This window comes from Gnatocerus cornutus, chromosome 1, assembly GCF_029298725.1.
Source record: "Gnatocerus cornutus isolate USDA-ARS CGAHR chromosome 1, icGnaCorn1.1, whole genome shotgun sequence".
Taxonomy (NCBI): domain Eukaryota; kingdom Metazoa; phylum Arthropoda; class Insecta; order Coleoptera; family Tenebrionidae; genus Gnatocerus; species Gnatocerus cornutus.
In genome coordinates this window covers 19,030,613-19,048,354 of record NC_142233.1, presented here as the reverse complement: position 1 = coordinate 19,048,354, position 17,742 = coordinate 19,030,613, and the positions used below count along the sequence as shown (strand labels likewise).

The 17,742-nt window shown below is 32.1% G+C and overlaps 1 protein-coding gene and 2 non-coding genes across 8 annotated transcripts in view; all 3 read right to left on the bottom strand.

Moving 5' to 3' along the window:
* The window catches only part of Mctp (multiple C2 domain and transmembrane region protein), a 126,857-nt gene that overhangs the window by 70,219 nt on the left and 38,896 nt on the right, over positions 1-17,742 (bottom strand). For 4 of the 6 annotated variants that reach the window (XM_088049952.1, XM_088049951.1, XM_088049957.1 and 1 more), the window contains exons 2-3: positions 8,636-8,832; positions 4,086-4,145 (exon numbers count right to left, since the gene is read on the bottom strand). In XM_088049952.1, the coding sequence (XP_087906078.1) occupies positions 4,086-4,145; positions 8,636-8,832 (257 nt within the window). Of the gene's footprint in view, positions 1-4,085; positions 4,146-8,635; positions 8,833-16,664; positions 16,762-17,742 lie in introns of those variants that run through there. The other 2 variants (XM_088049956.1, XM_088049955.1) reach the window with 2 other exon arrangements.
* TRNAN-GUU (transfer RNA asparagine (anticodon GUU)) lies at positions 5,514-5,587 on the bottom strand. The gene has a single exon. It is a non-coding gene; the product is annotated as a tRNA-Asn (tRNA).
* Positions 9,676-9,748, bottom strand: TRNAF-GAA (transfer RNA phenylalanine (anticodon GAA)). Its single transcript has one exon. It is a non-coding gene; the product is annotated as a tRNA-Phe (tRNA).

The following is a 17,742-nucleotide window of genomic DNA, read 5'->3' as shown; positions in this document are numbered from 1 at the left end:
GAATTTGTTGTTGTCGCCTCGCTGGCGCTATAAACGTTTCAGGACACGTAACTTTCCTAAAATTGGTCGATAAGTTTCAGCGGAAATAATGCATGCACGTGAAAGTAAAACCAAATGCAGTTTCGATATTTGTCATCGCTTCGTGTGTTTTATAGTCATTTTTTACTATTTTACGGGAAGAAAAGCAGGTTTGAATAGATGCTAGTAAATACATAGCTATTTTTGAAACATCGCGAAATCGTAGTTTTTTACGCACAAGAGATGAAGTTCGACGAGCTTGTAGGACAAGTTTGGTCAACACGTCGCGTGCGTAATGGTAGATTACATACCGAGGTGGAAAGTGTTTAATTCCTGTCGAGCATAAGTTTGATACCCGAGAGCGCAGCTAATATGCGAGACAGGAATGAGACTTTCCACCAAGGTATGTATACTATTTTATTCACAATCATTTAAATAAACAAACAAGAAACATGTTTGAATTAAAGATTTTTACGTCAATTGTGTCATCTCCTTAAAGAGTGAAATGTCACTAGTAAACCTAGTTGATTAATTAAAAGGCCGTCTCGAATAACGTTAAGTGCAAAACAGCGACGTTACAAACACAATATTTAAAATTTATTTTTATTAAAACACATGTTGATAAATGTCCTTTGACAAGATTTTCCAAAGAAAAACTATATATCGCATATTGTAGAATTGTTGTTGTTGAGTATTTCAGAATAATGCGCATTAACACTTAGTAGGCGCTGCACGATTGACATTCTATCAAATTTGTTGGTGGCGCCCCCAGAGGTTGGGAAGTGCTTCATTCCTGACCGATTACGACTCATTACTGACCGCTTTTGAGTTGTTTTCGACCGCTGAAATGGGTACCTTTTTAAATGCTCACTTTCTAACCTCTAAGAGGTTAGAAAATATGTACGTTATTGACTGATTGTGAATAAAATCTATTTCGCACGCGTAGCAAACAAGTTTTTTTCTAGAATTGCAATAAATAGATTTTTTCGAATTTGCCGCTTTAATAGGTCCATTAAAGTACTCAATTTGGAGTCGTTTATAGGTACTAGTATCTATAAAAGAACTCAAAGTAGGAAATTTTGTTTTTTAAGAATTGGCAGAACTAATTAGTCTGGCTGTCACCTGTTTCCTGTCAAGTTCTTGGTCAATTTGGATTTTACAATTCGTGTTTAATAAATTGCTGCGTAAACAAAAAATGTATCAATAGAATTGAATTGTCCTTTGCGGCCAACAATAATTGTATCTAAATATAATTGATGTGAATACTGGCTGTGAGGTTAGGTTACGTTATGTCAAAATTCAGTGACAGTGAAACTCAATAAATGTCAAATTTTAAATTGAATTTGAATATCAAGTGGCAAGTCGTGGTTACAAAACCATTACCAATCGTGTAAAACGAAAAGTCTTAGAAATGGAAAAGTTAAATTTTTTATTAAAAAAAGGGTGCAAATTCGAAAAAATAGTATAAAGGACTTGTTCTATAATGGCATTGGTGCACTCGCCCCATACAAAACTCGTCTACGGCTCGTTTTGTACACCGGGACCTCGTGCACCAAATTGGCCATTATAAAACACGTTCTTTAATATACTATTTTTCTGTTTCGCGTTCATAATGAAGATATTTCGATACGCGTTTGAGCGTATTTCGGTATCGTAATGAACCAATCCCGTGAAAATATTTCCAGGAACTTATATTTTTCTTAGGTTTGCAGCAGACAAACCGTAAACCTGCCGTCAACGTTGCCAACTTAGATTTTGGTTATGATAAACCTTGATAAATCGATCAATACACTATTATTTCTTGTTGTACTTGGCTTTTCATCGGAGAAAAACTCTTTGGATGCAAGAGAACCATCATGATCATGATCAACATCTTCGCTTTCTTGGCTCCCTTGGGCTCCGGTAACCTCAAAACGTCACACCTGTCAAACTGCCTGAAATTGGATTTGGCTACATCGAATTTTTTCCCGAACATTTTGCAAATGCCAACTACCCTAAAATTCCCTAGATTTCGAAATCAAGTTTTCTCGTTTAAAATAAGGCGAAATAGAAAAATTAGCGTATGATACTTGTTCATAATGCATTTTGCCGCACTTACTACTTTATGACTAAAAACGTGCGTGCGGCAAAATGTTCATTATGAAACACGTTGCATAATATACTATTACGCACGTAAAGTGTTGCTTGAAGGCTCCCTATTATGAGCTTGTTGAACCAACTTTACGTCTAAGCTATCACTGTTTGTTGTTAGTTTATTTACAACATTCCCGGTGTCTAAAAACGTGTCATTTTAAAATTGAAATTTAACTTTTTATAGCAGTTATTCTAGTAGCTAATTTTTTTCTACAATCGCAGCTAAATTGAGCAAAATTTAAAGATATAAAAATACTTTAAAGTGACAGTTCTGATTCTCATAATTAAAACGATTTTTAAGAATTATTTAATCTCGGTACCACATATTTTAATTCACATTTATATATCATTTTCATCCTAATGCCGTAAAATGGGACAATTTAGGTTGAGTTTTCCACCATTTTCTCGATTTTGATTTTCAAAAAACCTAGTTTTTTGCGTTTATTTCACATATAGTTAACACAAGAGTAAAACTGATCACATCAGTTTGTAGCGCTCCGTTTCCTCTTCATGTAGAAAAAGAATAATTTGGAGCGGGACACTAATTTATTTGTTCGTCATACTATCACCAATTTTACTAATAATTTTAGTAACATCAACCATCTAACTATGTGGAATACGTCACTTGTCGTAGAAAAATGACATTTAGAATAGATAAGAAATGAACTATTGTCGAGATTTATGGTTTCTTTCTGATGATGGAAGGTCGTTGGAAAAATAGTGTACAAAACTCGTCGGAAAGTGTCTTTCTTGCACTCGTGTAAAATATTTGCACTCGGCTGAAATTGGTCACTTTTCGTACTTGTTATGTAAATATCTATTTTCTACGTTTTTTAGAGAACTTTGTTCGTCTGATGCTAGCTGTCAAATTATTTTGTGTTATGGTGAAACATTCTTATAACAAATGTAATGATTTTAGTTAAAACAGTTTAAATTAATGACAACTGTGCTGCATTTTATATCAAAGGTGATTTGTCAGCCGTCCTTTTGTATCATCTTAAAAATTTAAAACTAAAACTTTCAAATACCAATTGTAGCGATTATTTTATTAATTCGAATTTGAGAAATTCAAAAAAGGGAACACAGCTATCTGCTTGATTTTCCCACTCTTTCACACTAAGAACTTGTTTTTAAAATTTTTCTTCTGATGCTGCCTCTAAACAACTGAATTGTGATTAACTAATGTGATCAAAAAATGTTTTCAGGATAGATGATGAAATATTTAATGCCGAAATTGTAAGTGATTCCTGAGCGACCGCAGGGAGCGAGGGAATCTTCAATCAAGGGATTTATAATGCTTATTATATATATGCTGTCTGTTTCTCTCGGTCATGACCTACTCTAAAAACATTTTATTTTTGAACACTAGGTACAATCCAACTTTGAAAAGGCAGAAGATTCAAATATTAGTTTTTTTAAAGTAACATATTCTTTTGCTTTTGTTAACGAAAAGCCGAAATTGATATTAAATTGTGTAAAAGCACTGGTCGTCTGCGTACTTCAATTTTGCATCTCTTGCGGTAAGGAAATTAAATTTTGATGGAAATTTAAACGGAATTCAACTCAAGTGGTTTAAAGTGGTGTACAAAATTTAGTTTCTGTTTTATTTTATTAAATACTTTTATGTTGATATTGCAGGTTCAGAACGCTTATAAACATTGACATTTTACAAAATAAGAGATCAATATTGAAACAACAAATTAAGCCAGGTTAGTAGGTAAGCAAGGTTTGTACAGACCCTCTAAACTAAATTATATTCAAATATGTATCTAAATAACAAGCATATCTATTTTCATTCCTAAACTATGTATTTAGCTGTTTAGCTATAATTACGTATTTTACTTTTGGTAATTGCTAATTGCCTTTTTTAATCTTTTATTATATTACACAAGGCTATCATGATTAATGAGGCGAGAGCTTGACAAAATGCTTACCTTAAATATACGAGTACATTCCATTTTAGGAGTATGACATTTAAGTGGAAAACGCTGACGCTAAAAAAACAAGAAATAATTATTCTTCTAATGTTGATGTACCCAAGACACAAATTTTTGAAAAAATGACTGAAAATGTCGGTAACACTAACATGCTGTAAGTAAGACAGATAAAAAAGTTATGAATTGACGGAAAATGCTAGTACCATCGCGCTCAAAAAAATCTAAGACAGTGAAATTAATCTTGGTTTCAAATCGTGTGGTATTTTTTGTAGTAATTTGTCAAAATGACAGATCTGAAAACTTGCCATACTGTGCAACCGATTTCTGACGTGGACATGGCTATAGTACGATGATAATGAAGTAAATGTTGTTGTATTCGTGTCCCGAGAAAGAATTTTTGAATCAATTTCAAATCTGACATATGTCACAGTGACATGTCAGAAAGACGGACTTAATAATAGTGTCTACATGAACATTTCAGTTTTGGAAGTGTTTATAGAAACATCTTGTCTTAGTTTTTTTTTATCACGATGGCATAGTTCGTACAGTGAGAGTTTGAATGACAGAAAAGTCACTAAATCTACGCAATAAAAAGTGTAGCAAACGCGCGAAATTTAAAATAACCCCAGTTACTGACAACCCTGTCAATCCATTTCGCGTGGGAATTTAGTGTTTTTAGTGTTAGCATAATTTGCTGCCAACCTATATGTCAACTGTCGAAATCTCCCAATCTCTCACCGGATTTACTATACGTACTTCTACAGTTTGCAAAGAATTTATATACTAGTCAAATGACTGATCATTTCGATCAGATTTTCAAACTATAAATCGGAAATTTGAAGAATTCGCGTAAAGTGTCACATATTTTACAAACAAGCTATCCATGCCAACAAAAATTTAAATGTAGTGCGATTTTTTCATTGTCCATGTTGGCAATAGCAATGTGTTGCTGTAAACATTTTATTTATCCTTTCAATAAATTATACTAACGTTTTAGGTTAAAATAAGGTTTTCAATAAATAAAATGTAGGTACGTGAGTACAATGTTCTGAGCAATTTTACTCAGAATTTGAAGAATTTGAATTAGCGATTTAAGATATTTTCAAAATTTGAGGTACGAAAAATAATAATTTCTTCTTTTTGTAGAATCATTTAATAACATTAAATCAATGATTTCATCTTAAATACTAAAGTTAAAACTGGCCAATTTTTTCCCATATTAAATGATTACCAAAAATTTTTGTTTTGTTTTGTTTTGTGTGCATGTTAATGTTTTTCGGCGGGACTATTGGGTTATTATAATTACTAACCTTAATACTTCATTTGCTGCTACGCTCATGTATCAAGGGTTCAATAAATTAATGTAAAAATTCATCAATATTTGTTTGTTATTTTGAAATATTGTGAGCATAACGAAAAAAAAGACGCCCCCGGGTGGGCTCGAACCACCAACCTTTCGGTTAACAGCCGAACGCGCTAGCCAATTGCGCCACGGAGGCGATACCTGTGATTGCTCTACACTGGTAAACATCATTAGACGAATATTAAAGAAAGAATAAATTAATAAAACTTCTTTAAACAAAATTGTTGACATGTAAGGCCTGCCATTCCAAAATGTTGTAAGTGTTATTTTAATAATACCATAAACTGAATTTATGTGTTAGTGTAATATTTTTTGAGACCATTCCCGCAAAAGAAAATCGAAAAAAGTTTATCATCAATGTTTAAAAAAATGTTAAAAGTGGGCAAATTGTGTCCCGCCATTCCTGGACACCTTTTGAAAAGCTCTTCTATACTAGAGCTCATTACTATCGGTCCACTCATTAAAAAGTTAAGTTGGCAGTAACCCCTAGCGATTTTTATCTGTAACAGTTGGCAGCGAATACGCTTGCCCTTGACGCAACTGTGGCATGCGTAGAAGTTAATCGTCTCACGCAAGATTGCCAAAACTTGTTAAATCTCTATTGAAACCTCTCTTTTGCAACAAATTTTTAATTATTGATTAATACACTTAACTTTGACAACGTGTTAACCTCAAAAATCGCCACCTTCAATTTTTTCCCGAAAGATTTGAAAGTCTGATTTACACCGAAGAATTTTTGAAAATTTGCACAGGAGAGTGGACTGATTTCTTTTTTCTCTCGAAAAGTGTAAATCTAGCTTTCAATTCTTTAGGGGGAAAATTATACAGAGTGATGAAAAAAAGACGCCCATGAGTGGAAGTACCAGTTACCAGTTAAACCATCTCAGAAGGTATAAACTGTTTTTATTTTTTTCCTTTAAGGCGAACATATGTATAAGCAAATTTTGACCGAACAGATATATTATGTAATTCTTTTTACTCTGTAACTATAAATATCAATTTACCACGTCTCGTAAGAAATTCTCTTCTCTTTTACCACAGTCATTAATTTCAATGAAATAAAAATTAATGATAAAAGTAAGAAGAGAACGGTGCCAATGCACGATAAGATTTTTGTGTCTAATAGTAAAATAAAAAATAAAAAGTAGAAATATTAATTCCACAATCAAATGCAATTTAATTTATTTTGCAAATAATGTCAAACAAATACCTATAGGTATTTATAATAAAAAAATTTAATAAAAAACTCAATATAGCATAGTTTATTGTGAAAAACAAAAATAAATAAAATTCTTAATAAAGCAACAAAATAATAAACAAATACGAGAAAAACAAAAATAAATAAAAACCTTAAGTAATAAACAAAATAATAAGTAAATAAATTATAAAAAAATAACAAATTCGAGATTAATGAGAATAAGCAAAAATTCTAAAATATATACGTTGACCACCAACCAAACGAAATATCACCAAAATCAAGAGTGGAAAATAAAATACATACATCGAAACCGCAATCATCGATTTTTAATGATACATCGAAAATAAAAATATATGTATTAAAAATCGATGTTTTTTTGGCAAAATCGATATTAATAAAAAATCGATGTAAAAGTCGTATATTTAGTTAATAGACAAAAAATTGTTAAAATGATCTATAGACCAAGAAAATAAACTGCAACTTTCAATTTTCTTGTTACTGTCCAAAATAAACAATCCCTTTAGGCCAACAATTAACGTTCAATAGTACAAGGTGTTATAATGTTTTTAGCATCAAGGGTGGCTATGAAATGCCAAAGACATTTGCAGTTAACCTCAAACATGGAGCAAAGTAAGTTTCGAGAAATAAACTGTTCTATAGTCAGAATTTTGTAACCTTGGTTTAACTCCGCCTACCTTTTGGGCCAATTGAATTTTAGCTGGAAGTCTGATTCACTCTGCAAAATTTTGATAGTTCGTTGATATTTGCTAAAAGAATTGTCCACACATTAGAAGATGAAACACCATTACGTCACGCTCGTCTCACATTTTTTATCTTTCCAACAGTACCAAATTTATTAAACATCTTGACCATGTTTGGCGGAGAAAAACAGCCATGCATAGCCAAAAAAATCATGGGTTTACATGGGTGTTTTCGCGCCGACATGGTACTTCCTATCATGGGCGTTTTTTTGACCTGTATAGTTCGCCCAACGATCTAGTGCAGTTATGGCTTCGACTTTTTAAATCGTTTACAGCCACCTTACCACAAACCCCCATAAAATGTTTTTTTCCTAATTTGTATCTTAAACATTCCCAAGTTGCTATGGAAACAATGCTATTCTAACATTCCGTATCGAAATGGATATTCTAGCACTGAAAACGAATCGGAAAGTAGCGAAAATAGCTGTGTTACAAGAACAAATTAGGAAAAATAATATAAAAACCTCGTTCATAAGGCCATTTAGGCACTCATCCATTATAAAACTCGCGGCTTTGCCGCTCGTTTTATAAACTTGGATTCGTGCCTAAAAAATTGCCTTATGAAACTCGGTGTTTTAATATACTATTTTTTAACTGAGACAATAATATGATAATATAATTGTAAATTTCGGTTAACACAGTTTATCATTCTTTGTCTTCTTTTGCAGTACTTTGGAACACCCTGTATTATTATTTTTAGGTCGCTTTTGACGCTGGATTTTTTTTTACAATTTTCCTATCTTTCTCTTATTACAGGGACTGTTTGGTATCTTTTTTGACACCTGAAATTCTTAGATAATTAACAATTTTTCGACTCGGAGCAGCTATCAATTTTGTCTCATTTAACATTATTTGATATTCTATACATATAATTTATCAAAATACAGTCAAAGCTGTCAAAAATCACAATAAAATGACGTCCGCTGTGCGAATAATTCAAATCACCTGTACATTTTTCATGATGTTTACTGAAACATGTGTCTGTTGTAGCGATGAAAAATTCTGATATCTAGTAAACTCCAACAAAAATAAAATCATAATTAGCAAATAACTCAATTGGTAAATATGAAAACTATAAATAACTTATATTGATCTTTCGCTAACTGATGCTGACATTTACCCTATTTTAAAATGTACAAACATCATGCTAACCAACTGTTATAATTAATAAAACATTATACTAAAATGTCAAACTAAGGTAACTGTCTGTATTCATCAAACTTACTTTAAGTTGTGCAAAAAAACTATGAGCTTTCTGGTATACAGACAAGTGAGAGGTTTCAGGAGGAGCAGCTGATCTGGGGCGAATTTCTGGCATTTCCCTAGGGCTACTTAGTTCGGAAGTCGATTTGCTAAGGTGTCGTCCCCCCATCGTTGGCGTGTTTGACATATTGTTGAACTCACATGTTTCAAGAGCTCGTTCTGAAAAAAAAACAAATATACTTCATATGTCTAATAGTTACTTATACAGGGTGATTTTTAAAAAACGGCAGGCGTTGTAGAATTTTTATTTATAAACCGATTTTAAAAATTAAAAAAACAAATTAAATGGTTTTTAATTTACTATAAACTGATGATTTTAGAATTTTTCTAAATGCCTTAGTATCTTTTGGGCGATATTCAACTATCTTCTTTTAAATTGGAACATATATTTTTTTGCATAATTTGGAAGATATTAATTTTCTTGATTCAGAAATGTTCTACTTTTACAAAAAAAAAATTAAAAAATTATCAAAATTGAAAAAAATAGGCAATAAAAGTTAATGAAATCTAAGTGCATGGTGTCAATTGTGCAATGAAAAAAATGGGATGGCGTTTCAACAGTATCTTAATTAAATTTAATTAATTAATTAATTAAAAAATTAAATTTAATTAATTAAATTAAATTAATATTTAATAACCCACAAATGCCACATAATCGTTTATCCAAAACGTTGCAATCTTCAGCTAATAAGAATCACAGAGGTACCAAAACAAATCAGCACTAACTTCACTTTGAAAAAATATCGAAAAACTTATGTTTTGTAAGCTACGAATTTTTCTGATAAACCAGATTTATGATACGATAAAACTTCCAAGAACCTTTTATTAAAAGAGTCAAAAAAAAATAAAATCTGCAATGAAATTCATAAGAATGGCTTGTTCAGAAGTTTTCTGATCTTGTCCGCCCACGCGAGACTTCAAATTAAGGAGAGTTCGGGAGGAAAAAATTTAAATTATACAGTGTAGAATGTTTTATTAAATAGACAAGGAAAAAAAAAGCAATGCCGAAACCCGGGATCGAACCAGGGACCTTTAGATCTTCAGTCTAACGCTCTCCCAACTGAGCTATTTCGGCTTTATAACTGCTTTTGTTGTCGGCTATAGCAAGGACACGCATTCGAAATTATGATTAGTACCTATTTGTGTTTCAAATCTAAAAATAACATTTTTAGTAAAAGTTGAACATAAAATAAAATAATAAGAATTTTAGGACCATAATATATCTAAAAATTTAAAATTGGTCAAATATTCTTAAAATAATTATAATGTACCTAATATCACTAATATCCATAAACAAAACATAAAATTTACTAAGGTAGCAAAATCAAAACATCTTAAACATAACAGTTGGTTAGAATGGTAACTAAATGGACAGTTGACGTTTCTAATGTCAAAATTCGAAAATCTCTGCGATGCGAAATGTCAGAGTCAACTAAACTGAAGCTATACAGGCTGTCCCAGAACTCGCGCCCCAGAGAAAAAGGGCTTATGGAGGCAACAATTCTGAACCAAAATTTTGAAACTATAATTTTTTAATTTAAAAAATAACCGAGATAAGACAAAAAAACTGTAGCCAATCCTGAAGCTGAACAGAATTTGAAAATTGGTAACCATGGACACATACTATCATTCATTGGTCAGATGAAAATTAGACTCTCGTTGCCTAGGAAATTGAGATGGCATTTTACTCCACTTCTCGAATAAGCTTTCGGGATTGGTTATTAACTTTTTATCAGTTCTTGAATACTATTAATCTTAGTTAATTTTTGTTTTCAAATTTACTATCTGTATTGCTGTCGGCACCCTCCCTTGCTCTATGGGGTGCGAGTTCTGGGACACCTGTATGTATATACCAGAGCTCATTACTATCGGCCCACTCATTAAAAACTTAAGTTGGCAGCAACCCTTGGTGATTTTTAACGGCAACAATTGGCAGCAAAAGCGTTTGACCTTGACGCAATTGTGGCATGCGTAGCAGCATTGCCAAAACTTGTTAAATCTCTATTAAAATCATCCTTTTGCAACAAATTTTAAATTAGTTATTGATTAATACACTCAACTTTGACAATTAATACACTCAACTTTGACAACGTGTTAACCTCAAAAATCGCTACATTCAATTTTCCCCTAATTTTTTCCCTAAGGAATTGAAAGCCAGATTTACACCGAAACATTTTCGAAAATTTACACTAGAGAGTGGACTGATAGCTGTGAGCTGGACTTTATGTATTTGGCTCTAGAAGTGTCTATCAACTGGCTTACCTACAATAAAATAAATATGTTTCAAATAAAGCACACTTTCATGTTCTGTAGAGTTTTCCTCCTACTAATAATACCAGTTTTGCATTTTATAATAATAAAAAATAGAAATACATACAATAAATAAATCAACAGTTCTGCAGCATGCATATTATTGAAAACTGATACACAAACCTGCAAACATACCTCTACTTAAAAGTCAAACTTTGTACATTTCTCCCCACTTTTTATTTTTCAAAATTTTCAGATAACTCTAATTTCAGTATTTTGCTGAACTCGTAGGTCGATGACTGCATCGAAACATTTACAGAAATTAAATCAACACAATTAAATTTAAACCTGTCAACATCCCGAATAATCTCTCTGATTTCGTTGCGAAAAGTAGACGAGCCAAGAACTGAAAAGTTATAGGGGAGTATAAAATCTACGAGAAAAACGCGACAATTTTATTTGTTCAGCTTTTCACTTTACGAACCATAACGTTATTTTTTGAGGAAAGTATGGAAAATGTGTTACAAATAGAAACATGTGTTTAACATAAATTGGTTTTATGACAGTCGTCGCCAAAATGTTGTGACTTGGATCATAAGAATAATAAGAAAGTGGTAACATCTGATTCCCGCAGTCGTAAATGTGGATTAGAATAAAAAGCACGTGACGTGATATAAACTCCCGATGTGCTACAGCTGATCGTAAGTACTGTCATGTCACCACATTTGATAAATTTTATCCTAAAGCGATGAACATTGTTTTCTAAATTGAACGTTTAACGAAGAGCGTTTATCGGCGTTTTCAAAGCTGTGAGATTAATTGCGGATTTTCCAATATCCAGATTGTGTCAGAAAAGTGTATAAATATAGATAATATCGAATAATTCCGATGGTATGGAAAGGACAGGTACTTATACCTATTGACCCTCAATTTTGTACCTTTAAATCAATAACCAATAACAAGGTAATTCGTTCCAATCAAATGGGACTTTATTAAATTGATGTCTGGCCGAATATTTTTTATTGAAAATTAAATTAAGGTCATCAGTAATTGAAACAATTCAAAATATTTAGATATTGATCAAATACCACCGATTTATTATTTAGATGGTGGCTTATTAGCGTCCTCCCTTGTATTTATAGTTTAACAGATTAATTGATGATAAAATTTTAGTTGTTTTATTTGACAAATCGTCGTTAGCAATTATAGTATATCCGGCAAGAGATTGGGATATTTTGACAGTTGACATATAAGTTGGCAGCAAATTATGCTACAAAATACACTAAAAACACTAAATTCCTACGCGAACTGGGTTGACAAAGTTGACAGTAATTGGGCTTATTTTGTTATTTTAAATTTCGCGCGTGTGCTACACTTTTTATCGCGTAGATTTAGTGACTTTTCTGTCATTCAATCTCTCCCCGTACAAACTATACTCGTATAGTTCGTACAGTGAGAGATTAAATGACAGAAAAGTCACTAAATCTACGCGATAAAAAGTGTACCATACCCGCGAAATTTAAAATAACAAAAGAATCCCACTTACTATCAACCCTGTCAACCCAGTTCGCTTAGGAATTTAGTGTTTTTAGTGTATTTTGTTGCCAACCTATATGTCAACCGTCAAAATCTCCCAATCTCTCACCGGATATGCTATAGGCTTTATCACCTGTATTTCGAAATGATCAAATTTTAAGTTTAACAAGCAATCATTTAGTACAATTACTTGCGCTGTAAATTTTTGAATTTACCGCTCTAATAGGTCCATTAGAGTACTCAATTTGGAGTCGTTTATAGGTATTTAATGTCCGACCACCAACACCCCAACACCGCAATCTTCTCTTGCATTACAACTGGCAACGTTGCCTAGGGAGATTTTTGGTGAGAAAATAGTTGTCAAATGTTTGACATTTCTGAAAATTAGGCAGTGTTTCTGTTAAAAACGTTTCATTTACAGCCTGTTGGATTGCAAATCAAATGATTTAATAGTCAAAAGACTCGGCACAGCCTGAAAGGCCGTTTTGTGTAATCAAATTGTCAATTAGGCAGTTAACCTATTTGATTTTATCACCAAAAAGTCACCTTCGACGATGTTGCCGGTTGTAAAGTGCGGTGTTGGTGGTTTTTAATAAAAAAACTGACTTTCATTGACTTTAACTAAATAACCTACATGGTGCAAAGTACCCGCCATGATGCTCCTACTCACCAGCCATATTGGAAATAGTGGATTCAAATTTTTAGGCAACCCGCAATTTTCAAGTGTAATGTTTTACTCTAAGTTTAAATAAACCACCGAAAATAGAAAGAAACATGCAAAATTTGATAAATTATGACTAAAGTTGTATACCAAACGACCAAAATAATAAACAAGAGCTTTAATTAAAAACTAGGTTTTATTTAACCTTTTAAAAATTTTCAAAACTGATCACTCCTACAATTTTTAATTATTTTTATACATTAAAATTATACATTATAGATAATAAAAACTACAGACCATTTAGTATTTACACTCATTATCATTGGATTACGATAAAATAGAACTAGTTTATCAAAAATCACTGAGAATTCTACAACAAAGAAAAGAAAACAGACTACCATTGCCTTCTTACAAATAAATTATTATTTAACTCATTATTTAATCAATAACGACGCTTGTCAACTTATTTTAATGCCATCGTTGAAAAAACATCTTAGAAAAGTTAAAATAACATTTTTTTTACCTTTTAAAAGGTAAAACAGATTTTGCAATAAAGGCAACATTTGAGACGCCGGTGTATCAGATTTATATCATTGCATACACAAATGATATTTCCAAGATGGCCCATGCTTGGAACACGGATTTCTATCCCCACCGCCAGCTTTTCACCGTCTAGGTATTGGGAGCGCGCGGATTTTAAATATAGCGCCCCCTACAAGTGACAGCTGAAATATTTACATATAAATCGTCACTGGTTGGTGTACGATTGTAGTGTTTTTGTGGTGTTTAAGTAGTGTTTTAGATATTTATTAGGTATGGAAATCGAACTTCATTTTGGATCTGAAACCGAACAACTACGACCGAAGAAAAGGGGAAAGCATTGGTTCGAGTCGGTCACGTCCTTAACGTTTTAGAGAGAAATTTCTAAGAATTTTCACTTATAAAGGCCAAGTACTCCGTGGAACTTGAGGTTTGTTACAACATTTTTTGGTTACTGACATTCTAAAGAAGTTTTATTGTAGGTTAACAAAGAACGGCTTTTTTCCAAAAGTTCTAGGATTCCGCAAGAGTTAGTTATAAAACCATCACTAGAACGACCGCCATAACAATCAGATATAAATGATATGAATCCACATGGAGTTATTCCAATTAAAAATTTAGCAGTAAAAGCGCCTTTGTAATGTGAATAACTATAAATGCAATGATTTACAGGTCCTGGTTGTTGAATTCGTATTTCTGAACAGTCAAAGATAACACGACAATTGGGCTATTTGATTTTAAAAACTTCTGGCATTGTTCTTGACACAATTTTTCTGCTAGGCCAAAAAACATAATTTTTTATCTTCTGTGCTAGTTCCTCCAATAGTGCGATGAATATTCTTTGAATAGTATATTTATGAACTCCAAACAACACTCCTACTGCAGAATAGGAAATTCCAAGTTTTATTTTCATTAAAAATATTAATAACTCATCTTTAAGACAAATTTTGTCATTTCCATGTGTTGAAATACTTAGTAATGACAAAATATTTCAAGTATTTCAAGCTAGTTATCTGTTCATCAGTTTTTGTAGAAGAATTCTTCTTATTCTTCTTCCTTATTTGGAGTAATGCATTTATTTACGTAACTTTTGAAATTGTTATTTACAGGTATGTTGCATGATGTTGCAATTTCATTATTACCATAATATTCATATTAAAATAAAAACGATTTTTCAACATCATTAGACTTGAATTGAGTACTTGAATTTACAAATTTTGGAACATTAATCATTACATTACTATGCTGACTGCAAATTCTCGAATAGGGTTTGGGTGCCCAAGCGCATTTGCTGTTAAACCTATAAATGTTAACAATTATTGAAGTTAGTTGAACTCGTCTTTTCAAAATTTCACTTACGTATTTCTCTTAACGGCATTTATCCATTGTTTTCGCCGGTCTTGTTCATGTGGTCTGTACGGAAAATTATAAAATTTTGTGTTTTTATTGGTGTTTGAATAATTGTTGTGACATCACACTATGCAACAATTTGTAAAACTAACACATCCGGAGCCTATTTTCGTTGGCTGCATTTTACGAATTTAACTATTTGTTGTTTAAATACAACACTATTGAGTTGTAAACAACTTTAACCTGTACAAACATAATCTTGTGTATATGTAAAACGAGAACAGTTTTGCCGGACGAGGGCGCCACCGGCGTTTATGCGCGCTCCCAATATTATAACATGTCACTGCGGACTATAAGAGAACTCAAAGTAGGAAATTTTGTTTTTTAAGAATTGGCAGAACTAATTAGTCTGGCTGTCACCTGTTTCCTGTCAAGTTCTTGGTCAATTTCACCATTACGAATTTTACGATTCGTGTTTAAGAAATTGCTGCGTAAATAGAAAATGTATCAATATAATTGAATTGTCCTTTGCGGTCAACAATATCTGTACCTAAATATAATAGATGTGAATACAGGTTGTGAGGTTAGGTTAAAATTCAGAAACTCAATAAATGTCAAATTTTAAATTGAATTTGAAAATCAAGTGGCAAGTCGTGGTTACAAAACCATTACCAATCGTGTAAAACGAAAAGTCTTAGAAATGGAAAAGTTAAATTTTTTATTAAAAAAAGGGTGCAAATTCGAAAAAATAGTATAAAGGACTTGTTCTATAATGGCATTGGTGCACTCGTCTACGGCTCGTTTTGTACACCGGGACCTCGTGCACCAAATTGGCCATTATAAAACACGTTCTTTAATATACTATTTTTCTGTTTCGCGTTCATAATGAAGATATTTCGATACGCGTTTGAGCGTATTTCGATATCGTAATGAACCAATCCCATTATAAAACACGTTGTTTAATATACTATTTGCAATTTATAATTTATGACATGTTATTAATAGATACAAATATGAACATTTATCCCAGGTCACTCCAGAAATTCTCGACTGGTGGTAAGGTGATGTATGTATTTGGAATGACCAGTTTATAGTACATACTTAGGGTGATTTAATTTTATTTTTCACATGAAGATTAAACACGTCAAACTTTGCGGAAAGGGGCAAACACCAAAACCCAAATTTTACAAATTGACCTAATGTACAGGTTTTAAAAACGTCGTAAACGCCAAAATTACAAGCATTCTTAAAGAAATTAATTTCGTTTTCGTTTTCCTATTACAATTTCAAACAAATCTAAAAGACATACAAGGTGTTTATAAATGTTTCTAGCATCAAGAGTGGCTAGGCGTGCACTATTTTGCCGCTTTGTTTTCATAGTGAATATAACTATCTTGAAAATTATTTATAATGTAACTTACATTCATGACGTTTCGGTTACAGTTTTGTGTCCAAGTTTTTAATTTTCAGGTTTTAACCCACAACTAGAACAGTTTATTTCTTAAAATTTACTTTACTCTATGTTTGAGGTTAACTGCAAATTCAGTCCAAAAATCGAAACCCGCATTTGTAATAAGCGGCATTTTTTTGACATTTCATAGCCACCCTTGATGCTAGAAACATTTATAAATACCTTGTAGTATTGTTAATATACCTTATAGTTATGTGCATGATAGAAATATGCAACCACTTTATGAGAGTTATAATTTTTGTCTAACATTTCACACACTATTATCATCAAACTTCTCTCAGTCACGTTACCACTCAATAATAAAAGTTTAAGCGTCTAATACTGACCTGATTATGCCCACATCCTCTTACAAATCTAATTATTGGCATTTGTGGTTAGATCCGGAAATACGACGTTTTATTCTTGGAATTATAACAGTATCCCACGCAACAATTGGATTTCATATGTAAAAATCCCCATTTTCAGATCACATTTTGTGAATTTTGTGTATGTCTAAAGCTTACACTGTAAATTCCAATCAAAGTAGGGGAGACCGGTGTCAATTGTAACAAAACCTATTTTTCTAATTTTTTTCTAAAAAACCTCAGAATAATTCATATTTTACCCCTTTAACTGTTATAAACTACAAAATATGAGAATTTGAAATTTTGAGAACAAAAATAAGCGAACAAAAAAAATCGGCATAACCGGAAATGTCACGTAAATGGGATTCTATTTATTCGATTTGTCTTATCGGCTTGCTTTTGCCGCCAAACTTTCAAATTCCTATCATTTGCATTTTCTGAGAAAAATGGCAAAACGTACATATCCGTTTACAACAGTTAATTGCTTGTAATTATCAGTCTCAATCATTCCAAATATAATTTGCGTCACGAACAAAGAGGATTTTTTGTTACAAGTTGTAATAGAATTACTAGAAACTAGATCACACCTTTGCAATTAAATCGGGAGTACATTTTTTAGGTCAACCAAAGCATTTTAATATTACATATATCAACATAAAACTAAACAATAGCATTTTCAATTTTGCTGAAATTTACTTCCATCGAAGCCATTATTTCCTGCAGCAATACCATGAACTCTAACAACAAGTTATTACTCTAATTTTTCTCGTGTAAAACCTTCCTTTGGCCATCACCTAATTCGGGAGATAAAAAGTTGGGAGAGAGTGATCTTATTACATAAATATAGAATAAGAGTAAGGCTGCCTTAAATTTTCTTTGAAGTTACAATGAGGTCACGGATCGAAGATGGAAATAAA